Here is a 10,381-nt window from a genome sequence, read left to right as displayed (position 1 = left end):
CATCGCATTTAATTAGTGATGCAATAGTGCCAGGAGAGCCGACACACACATTTACACACTCAGGCATATGGACATAATCCCTCCCTCATTAGGCGTATTGTGGAGATGCTGATGTAATGCAAGTTAATCTGTTGGCCTCTGGTTGGCTCAGCGGCCCAGCGGGAGCTCTTTGTGTGGGACATTACCCTAGCCCCGCCCCCTGGAGACAGGTTCATTAAGACTGACGCTGATACCCAAGTACCAAACCTTTTGTGTGTGCTTGCGTGCCTGTGTATGTGTGTGAAACAGTGTGTTTCAATCAGTTATACTGGAGACAATGCAATGAGGAGGACAGCCATAAAGGCACTGTTTTCTCAGCATGTGCCGGAGCTCACGTAGGCCACAAACCTTGATTGGTGTGCAAGTGGATATATCACTTTGTGTGTGTGTGTGTGTGTGTGTGTGTGTGTGTGTGTGTGTGTGTGTGTGTGTGTGTGTGCGTGTGTGTGTGTGTGTGTGTGTGTGTAGCTCATGAGACATAGCTGTGTGAAATCTGTGAAAGTGTGCCACACACACAAAATACTGACGCCTGGATGTCTCAGAGCCATAAATCTATGATGCATTCATGTTCTGTGTTCATCAAATGGGAATGCAAAGGGTGCATTGCCAGTAAGCCACTGAATAAACAATATGTAGTTCCAATGACCTGGTTTGCCGGGTTTATAAAGACATTTTCAGTATGCGCTTCAGACCGTAACTTCTCTAGTAGTTTAGAGGTGTAAGAAAATGTGAGACACAATTGTTTCAGCCTTCCTTTAACCTGCTAACTTACATGTAAAAGGTTAGAGTGATGCCAGGTTGCACAGCTTATAGCCTCCTGAATTTACTGCTACCGAATGTGCAGCCTCATGCAGCTTCAGGCAGCTGAACTGTTGAATCCTTATGGAGTATTTCCCATAGTAAGAAGTCATCAGCTGTGGAGTGAGAAAAGACAACAGTGGAAAATACTGCAAAAAAATACTGAAATACTGAAGTTCATGTTTAAAAATTGCTTAAGTGGCAAATCATAGGTCAAGGTTACTGGGTTTCACACTGACTGTGGATGTTGTTTTAAGATACACACTAAAACATTACAACAAGACTGTCTTCTTTATATGCATGCAAGACGCCAGTAACCTTACAGCAAGCTTCTTCTGGTGGTCTTCAGCTCACTGTAACACTTACGCTGCCAAAAACCTGACTAAGGAATGCTTTGTGCTCACGTTACCAGTATAAGGATCCTAACATCCTATAAAAGATACTAGTTTTAATTTCTGCTTCATCATTTACTCTCTACATCTACGCAGTGTGGGGATGCCCCAGACAGTTGAGAGTCAGTGCTAGCAATTTTTTACATTTACAGCCGGGGTGTTTGTCCTCAGTTGCAGGAACTGTTAGTAAAACCTGGACTTTACTGATGTGCCATGTTTGTTTCATTGTTACGTCTACACAGCTAGTCTAGTGATCGAATGATTACAGGTTGTTTTGTTTTGTTTTTAATTCAAAGGGTAAATTGCAGTTACCCTTTCAGCAGCAGTCAACATATCTTTACACCTTGAGCAGTCACCACACACCTATGCCAGGTTCTTTTCTAGAGTGCCCACTCGAAATTAGGAGCTAAAAAAACCCAATAAAGTGGTCAAAGTAATAAAGGGTTCCAAGTAATTTGATGGTTGGTAGTTCCTGTTACGTTAAAACACAAAGAAATGCACACTCCACTCTAAAAATGCCTAATGACTGATTCCCCAAGCTGATTAAAGACAAGTTTCTAAATATAATTCTACATTTGAATGATCAGAAAATTTAGTAAGCCAATGTTGTACATTTCTAAGTTGAATGTGTTCCTTATACAATATCTCTATTCAACATGTTACCATAGCTGTCAGATAAAAAACAAAAATAAAAAAGTCAATATTTAAATATTTAGTCATGTTGGTTACTTGACTTTTTTCCCCTGTAATTAGCTGCTTAGTTATTATATACCGTCTAATCAGCCAGGGATGATCATGAAATGACACATAAACAAAATCAGCCCATCTTTCCAGTCATCCCTGCAGGCTATATCCCTTCAGCCCTGCTCAAAATAAAAATAGGAGAGGGATTATTTGTGGTGTGGTTTTACCGTGCGAGATGGAGCGTGTGTTTGCTTCCCTGTGCAGCCAGCAGCACACTTAGCATGGGCTTTAAATAGCTAACTCAAATAAAGTGAGACGAGGCTGGGGATCAGAGGCTGAGAGGGACTCTGTGAGGGTGGCATTCCCCAACGGAAGCTGGTCTTTGGATTTCCAAACACCATTCGGGGCGAGCAATGCCAGGAATGTGGTGTCGTCCAGTAGCGGCGGCGGCGGCGGTGGTGGCTACTGTGAAAACCACCGTGCGACCAGGTGCCGGCGAGCTGTCTGACAGGAAGTGCAACAGGAAGTGCAAGCAGATGTCCAGCTGGGAAACAAAATGGCAGCAGGTGACTCAGCAAAGAGGGAATGAGAGCCGGGTTGAGGGTCGCTGCTGTGAGCGGAGTCTATGTCAGGCCTGTCAGAGTGAAAGCAGAGCCTCTATCAAGCCTCCAAATCTCTGAATTGCTGAAAAGGGAACACGAGTCCCTCTTCGACACAGCCTCTTTCTCATCCACTAACTGTTCTTCCGCACTTTGCCTCCTTTTTTACACACTGTGTTAAATTTCTATTCTTTCTCATCCTTTTTACCTTTTGACGGCCTTCTTTGTGTTCAGGCTGTGGGAAAGTTTCCCCTAATGGTGAGGTCATCCACCACCAGCAACTACCCCCACCCCAACACACACACACACCATAACTACCCCAACCCCCCACCCCCACCCTCCATGCTGTCCTTCCAAGCCAGGCAGGACTGCAGGACTGCAGGACGGCAGCGTGTCCCACTTCCAGTTCCTCAGCACTCCCCACTGAGCAAGAACTTGAATAGAGCCCGATTCAGAGCTGGTATCTGATGATCTGGCCTCCTAAAGCAAGGCGCGACATACAGACACAGACAGACATCAGTCAATCTGTGAGGCCCCCTGAGTCCTAACAGGCATGTAAAGCACCCTTTTATGACAAGTGTCCCAAGGATACTCCTCACCCTCTTGAGACGCAAGCTTGGACACACACTGGCATCGGCTGGTTTTCAGGAGGGTGGTTCCTCGCGCATTTGCGGACCTGCTCAGTTTGGTCTGCAGTATTCTAATATGAAAACGAGTGGAGTCAGGAAAACGAAACCAAGAAACATCAGAAAATTAAGCAATACTTGAGAGTTCTGGATTCAGTATAAGATATGGCGACTGACTGCTGCCATCTGTTGACAATGCTGCAAACTACACAATGGTTTTTAAAATCCTCACACAAAATTACTGAACATCGTTTTTCACATTATATACACCAAACACACTCTTTCTAGTTAAATAAGCAAAATAAACTAATTCGGGTTACATACATCAATGAAAAATTGCTCTTCCTTTTTTATAACAACGGTTATATGTATTCATCTATGCGCTCAACTCATCCATAAGGAGGCTTGGTAGAAATATTAATAAATAGTGAATGGCATTTAAATCATCTTTATTTAATAGTTTTTTACTGCTCAACTGTTTCTGATCAGTCACTCAATCATTCTCAAAGTGTTAAAAACCAAATTAAAACTTGATTAAATCAAGCAGAGGGAACATTATTATTGCTCCTAAGAATGAGAGGAAGAGGAAGCTCTTGTGGGATTTTATCATATTGTAAAATTCAGAAAAGGAAGGACATGGAATTAATCTCAAAAGGAACTTCAAAATAATCATCACAGTTAACTAGTTTTTGCTAAAAAAAAAAAAAGAAAAAAAAAAGAAAGAAATTTTAGTCAATAACAATATAGTTAAAGAAGAATGGCATTTCCATTCTTTTATACATTTCTGACACTCATCCAGACTCGGGCAGCTGTAGCTCAGAAGGTAGAGAAGGTCATCTGCTAATTTGAAAGTTGGTAGTTCAAATCCTTCCTGCTCCGGTCTGCATGCCAAATATCCTTGGGCACGATACTAACCCCAAGCTGCTCCCTGATGTGAATGTCAGATAGAAAAAGCACAGAAACAAGTGCTGGTGTGAATGAGGCAAGTTCTATAAAGCACTTTGAGTGCTCAGGAGTTACAAAAGCAGTGTGTAAGAATCAGTCAATTTACCACTCCACCATCTCCAGTTTGATTGCACTGTCCCCATTTAAATCACTTCCACCTGCAGTGATTAAAATTTTGCAGTGATCTAAGACTTCTCACATGAGGAAACCAGCACAGGGATGACAGTGATTAACTCAGATGGAGCTAGAAAGAAGGATCTGAGGGGAAGGTGGGTTGCAAAACGGCTTGCAGATACATAACTGTAGACAGGCTACAGGAGCTTAAATACTGTGACCTAAATGAGTGAGCCAATGTGATGACATTGAGATCAGTTGATCTGAAGTTACTTTCAGCTTGCTTAATCATAAGGGGTCACTACACCGGGTAGCTCTGCATGTCTGATTGGGCAGAGTTTGAATGGGCAGGTGAAACTGTCAAGGGACATGTGTCTGCTCTCAGGATCAAACTGTTAAGCTGCGGTGGACTGAAACGGTACACTCTATTTTTGGCTTTACATCAGAGCGACAGAAACAAACAAAAGTTAATCTTTGACATGCTCCAGTAATTGAATGGAAAAAACCATTTTGTAACATGGAAACAGTAACAATACATCAGAGATTCATCGACATTCATCAAAAGATCCAAAGAGAAAATTTAGGGCATAATAACTGTACACAAACTGGATCAATAAAAGACACATGAACAACTGTATATGTAATAGCTCACTGTGTAAAACATTACAAAGTATTTTTCCACAATTTGTAAGAAAACTCCATAAATTCTTAAGTACACTTCCTTTAATGCTAATGTACAATATGTGTTAATATACAAAAAATATATGACAAATATATTTTGGGAAAATAAAGACAATGACACATCTTTAAAATGGATAAATATCTCAACCAATACATAAACATGACATAAATGATTCATCTTAAGTACAGGGAAACCAAAATATTGCCTGTCATGCTAAAATATTGTTGGTTTCACTGAACATAACAATTAGTTTACACAAAGCTGATGATGAAACCTGTTTTGACTCTTTTTACAAGTAAAACACAGAAAAATCAGAATTGGAATTGTGTTTAGAAATATGTGTTTGTGTGCGGACTATCTAATATTCCTTGATTTGAAATAAGTGTGTTACAATGGGCAGTTTTCACTGTCTGCCACAAGCAAGATCAATGTCATAAGTGCGTTTAGAATAAGTTTCAAAATAAAGGTTCAATAAAATAGCCAAAATGTGAACTGACTTTCTAGCATCCTGCAGTGCAAAAGACAAATGTACTCCGCAGGTAGGAATAGGAGCTGAAGGCGCTGGAGTGTAAGGATTCAAAGTTTTTCATATTTATATGACTTTTGGGCAGGATTCCTATAAGTCCAAGTTCTTTACTCCACTGCTCAAGTCTCTTTCTCGCTACTTCTTGTGCGACCCGATCATGACCTTCGAGACAAAGTTGACAATGGCGCTCGCCGGCTGCTCAGGGTCGTGCTCAGCAAACAGATGGCACACATTTTCAGTCTCACTCTGAGATTTTCTTGCAACAAATCCAAAGATCCTGGAAGAAAACGAGAGAGACACACAAGAGAAATTTACACAACAGCAGGGAAACTTTTCACCTCTCAGAACAGAGACTTAACGCCAAACATGGATTAGATGGAAACGAGCTGTGGTCCTCACCAAAGTACAGTAAGACTCCATTTGTTTGACATTTTTAGCAATAGTTCAAAGATTAAACAAAACAACTGGATTTTCAAAATGAGTACCACTGATATTGATTGATATGGATATTGAACCTGCTCTACAGTTTAATCAGCTTTAGTACATTTACAAAAGAAATTCATATGATTTTTCTAACCATGATGCACACTCTGATTAACTGACAACATGCACGAGAAGACCCTTTCTAAAGCTGACTTACTTTGCAGTGGAGCCGCTGTCTCGTGTCCACCTGTTTGGGACAGAAGAAATTAAAATCATGACACTTGTGTCAGCTTTCGACACAATATGTTCAGTGAGTTGAGTTTAGATAAGGTAACCCTGATGAATGAAATTAAAGTCTCATTGATACGAAAAAGGACATTTCAGGTACAAACTGAGGATGTGTTTTTCACCACTTTTCCATCAAACGTCTCCCATTCTTCAGTAATATAACCTGTTCACTTTTTTGTACTCATTTTCCTGTAAACATTGGCCAGAGTCTGTTTCGATTCTTTAAACTCTGTGAATTCTTAAAAATTTGTTTGCTGTTTTGGAAAATATTGCATTCTTCCCAGGTATCCATCCGCACCCATCTTAACATGGCAGTAATGCTGGACTATTAGGCTTTTATAACTTCAGTTGCTTTACTTGTTTTATTTATTTTTTTAGTTTTCTTTGCAAGAAGTGATATATGGTTCTTCTCTTCTCTTTTTAGAATTAGTGTTGGAAACAGCATGGCTTAATTATCCATTTACATGAGAAAAATACTGAATTAAATAACAAATCATATTTTTCTTCAATCATTTTGAGAGACGTTTTAGACTTGGAAGTTATATCCATCTTATATATGCAGTTTATAGAAATGCATATGTGGATATGCACTGATATGCATGCTGCTACCATGGCTGAATTATACTAGTTGTGTTATTCCAAAGCACACTTTCTGTTCATGTTGTCTTTAGTAGCAGTTAGCATCCTATGTTTCTCACACAATGACTTTAAAGTGGGTCATGAAGGGATGTTAACAGTGACCCAAGAAGCTTTTTTTTCACAGTTTGAAAGCCATGTTTCAGCCATAGTCCTGTAAGTATCAGACGCCTACTTCATGAGTACAGACTGAACCTGGAGAAACCTCTCTTTGTTTTGTTACACAGATGCCTTGAAGTGTGTGCAAAGCTGCATTTTTGTTATCCATGTCCAGTACTCACTTCCTGCCCTGCGGGTCCAGAGAACAGAATATGACAGTGTTGACAGCGTAGTGTCTCCTGAAGAACAACCTGCAGGGTCAAACAAAGAGTCTGTGTGAACACATCAGATTTCTAATCGGTGTGTGTTTGTGTATGTTTGGCCTGCAGGTGCACAAAATGCTCACTTCCGCTGGTTGTCTGTGAGTGTGATTCCCTGCGCTGAGACTTTGAAATGTACGACAGTGGAGGGAGGTGGAGGATCCATGGAGAGCGTGACTGTGGTCGCCTTCTGGACCGCCTGGTGTCCCGTGAGAGATTCCAGCTCTACGGAGCCCAGGTACCACACATTGCACGCTACAACAACACAAAGAAAGAACAAGTCTGACAAGCTTCTGCTGAAAATAAATGAATATCCTGTGCGCACAAATTAATTTAAAATGTCGTACCTGCTCCTTGTTTGAGAAGCTCAGCTGCTGAGTTTGTTGCTGTCTGTGTAGAGGAGTCATTCAGCTCCTCTAGTGGATCTGCAAACACAAGATAGTGATGAGCTCTCTTGGAAAAACTCACAAATTACACCAGTGCGTTAACAAAACAAACTGCATTTGTAACCAAGCAGACATGAGGTACATAACTCCTGCTTCATCTCTAGTACATGGTAGTGTAAAAGTTTGTGAATATTCAGAAGTGTGGGGATAAACCATCTAACTGAAGTATTTTTCTCAGCTTGGGCTTTTTGAATATATCGTAGTCACATGTCGAGACGTCAGAAAGAGCATACAACGACTGTACATGGCAACATTCTTTAGCCCAATTGTGGCCCGTCCAGTTTTCTTTGGGCCATAGTCAGCCTTGACTGATGGAGTTGATTCAGGGTGAGCTTGGTGTAAATGAATCCCTAAAAATACAAGCGTACTGACACGCTGGGAGAATCTGTAACCATAACTGTACAAAAATATGCAAAAAGGAAAACAACAATTGGTTTTTAAAAATCAAAGTCTTGCTGTTTGCAAACAACGTAAAATCCACTCATAAAATTCAGTTCCTAATAACTATGACAAGCGTGTTCCAGATAAAATGATTTGGAAATCCGAGTGACTTTCAAAGACCAGGAACTAATTTGAAAACATTTGTCTTGCATATTTTGCAAAAAGTAAACAAAATGAATATATAAGAAAATATAGATGGAAATAAATGTAAGCCTATATCAGCAGATTCAGCTCCATCCAAGCAAAGTGTGGAGAGAAATTTAATAGCGTGAGATATGGCCCATGAGTTCTTCAGCAAAATGTATCAAAGCATTTTTCTTTTTGCTACACTCCATTTGGAAATGTATTTAGGTATTTACTGCACTGTTTTATTCATATACAGATGTCAAACAAAGAATGAAAACATTTAGGAAAAGCAGTGACTTTTTATGCTAGAATGATTTAAGTGGCTTCATAAACAAACAAACAAAAAACTTGCTCTGAAAATGGTCAGGGACGAGGCCTGGGCTGAAAAAAAGCAGCCAATGTCCAAAGTAAAACTTTCACAGCCAATCAAAAAGCCCAAAGAACTCCACTTCTACTGATCAAGACCATTTTGAAAATGACAAGAAAGTCTGGATCACTTGAACCAAATATACAGAAATTAGGGGTGGCTCAGGAGTTTTGCACAGTACTGTATTTAAAGCATCTTCATTGCAGTGCCCCTTTTGTAATATCCTGTGCTTAACTGACTGAGTTAATCGATTCCCAGCTCCACTTGTGTTCCCATTCTGTGATATAAATTCATATTTCGTTACCTTTGTCAGGCAGGATGAGTTTACAGGGCAGAGCCAGTGGTGTGATGGAGTGTTGACACACCAGCGCTGTGAGACTTCCTGTCAACAAAAATCATCATGCGCATGACTATTGAGATGAGTCAGCTGCACTCCAGTGTGCTGACCAGTAGGGAGCAGCATGGTGCTTGTCTGTTATGACCTGGGATGGACTTTAAACAGCTATGAGGAAGCATGCTGCTCTCCTAGCTGTAGTTAGACTTTGATCAGGTCAAGGCTGTTATGTTTTACTTTTATAAAAAAGGTATTTAATCTGGATCATAGCGTGTGCAGTGTTCTCACCAAAGTAAGGCTCATTGGGGCATCCTTTAAGCCGAACACCTTTCTGTGTGCACTCTATCAGGAAGTGTCTCACCAGCTCATTAGACAGATCTCCTCCTGCAAAACATGGCCTCATCAAAGGTTAATATTTAATTAACATGAACTGTAAATTAAAATAGTGATAAAAGTCCAAAATACAAGAAAGCACACTCCCATTTAGCTGACTCACAGTGCTGAGGTTTGCACCTTTAAATATCATTTTTGCAGTGCTCTCTTGGCAGCTCACAGAAAGTTTGTGTATGCAGAACATGGCATTCAACCCACCTTTTTTGCTCTGTACCACTGATGGAGGAGGTGTGGCCACCTTCATGGCCAAACCGTATGCGCCGCGAAATGAATGGCTGTCTCTGACAATGAACGAACCCGGCTCTTTGTCCTTCAGCACCGCGATGGCTGTTCAGTAGGTCAACAGAAGGAGGAAGCAGAGATAAGCTAAAGTTAGACTCAGTCTGCATTGTACATAGAGGAAACCTTTGCACAAGGGTGTATTATCTTCTCACAAGTGGCCATTAACCGCTGTGGTCCAAGACCAATATTTACCTTGGTCTCTGGAAATGTCGGGCTTGTACCAGAACTTGGAAGTGTCCTGAACAAACTTCACAGTGTCCTGCTTACTGCCAGAGTCTGCAAGACACAGGTTAAAGCTCTCTGTTAGGTTTCACACCTTTGAGCCAAATATGACCAGACTCACAGTTAAAGGGTGAGTACACCGTGTAGCCACACAAAAAAAAATATCTTCAGTTAGCCTGATTCGTGATTTTTGGTGCCACCACTTTACAACTCAGATTAAGATTTCTCTTAATCTTTCTGTAACAAAACCTAACTAGTGACCAACGGTAAGTTAACAGCCAACATGTGGTCACGTTTGAATCATGTTCCTAAATAGCCTTGATCATTTTAACATATTATAATATAAAACATGAAATTAGCTAATTGGATTGAAAAGGCAAAAGACCTGTGAGTGACTCAGCTTTTTCTCCCTGAAATTAAACATGACTATGGTTGTTGAACTGAGTGACTATGCTGGACAGACAGTAATGGGATATCATTCCCATTATGAAACAAATTCTGTCTTCCAGATTTGACTCTGAAAACAGCTTTACATTATACACATTATTATTTTGGGCTCTTTGTTATTACATTTCAAACACTCTTACACCTTAATTAGCTAGCTGTTCAAACATGCCTGTTTTGACATATTTGAGCTTTCGAAAAACACTTCTCATTGT

General features: G+C 40.4%; 1 protein-coding gene across 1 annotated transcript in view; it reads right to left on the bottom strand.

The window, feature by feature from the left end:
- Nucleotides 1-3,580: 3,580 nt before the first annotated feature.
- LOC134646673 (tensin-3-like) overlaps nt 3,581-10,381 on the bottom strand; it is a 45,414-nt gene continuing 38,613 nt past the window's right edge. The window contains exons 14-22 of the mRNA XM_063500536.2: nt 9,693-9,776; nt 9,417-9,545; nt 9,114-9,209; nt 8,796-8,873; nt 7,459-7,536; nt 7,198-7,366; nt 7,034-7,102; nt 6,046-6,075; nt 3,581-5,682 (exon numbers count right to left, since the gene is read on the bottom strand). Coding sequence (XP_063356606.2) covers nt 5,541-5,682; nt 6,046-6,075; nt 7,034-7,102; nt 7,198-7,366; nt 7,459-7,536; nt 8,796-8,873; nt 9,114-9,209; nt 9,417-9,545; nt 9,693-9,776 — 875 coding nt within the window. The 3' untranslated portion in view covers nt 3,581-5,540. The remainder of the gene's footprint in view (nt 5,683-6,045; nt 6,076-7,033; nt 7,103-7,197; nt 7,367-7,458; nt 7,537-8,795; nt 8,874-9,113; nt 9,210-9,416; nt 9,546-9,692; nt 9,777-10,381) is intronic.

The sequence above is a fragment of the Pelmatolapia mariae genome, linkage group LG17 (genome assembly GCF_036321145.2).
Source record: "Pelmatolapia mariae isolate MD_Pm_ZW linkage group LG17, Pm_UMD_F_2, whole genome shotgun sequence".
NCBI classification, from domain to species: domain Eukaryota; kingdom Metazoa; phylum Chordata; class Actinopteri; order Cichliformes; family Cichlidae; genus Pelmatolapia; species Pelmatolapia mariae.
The sequence above is the reverse complement of the archived record's forward strand: the minus strand, read 5'-3'. Positions and strand labels throughout refer to the sequence as shown.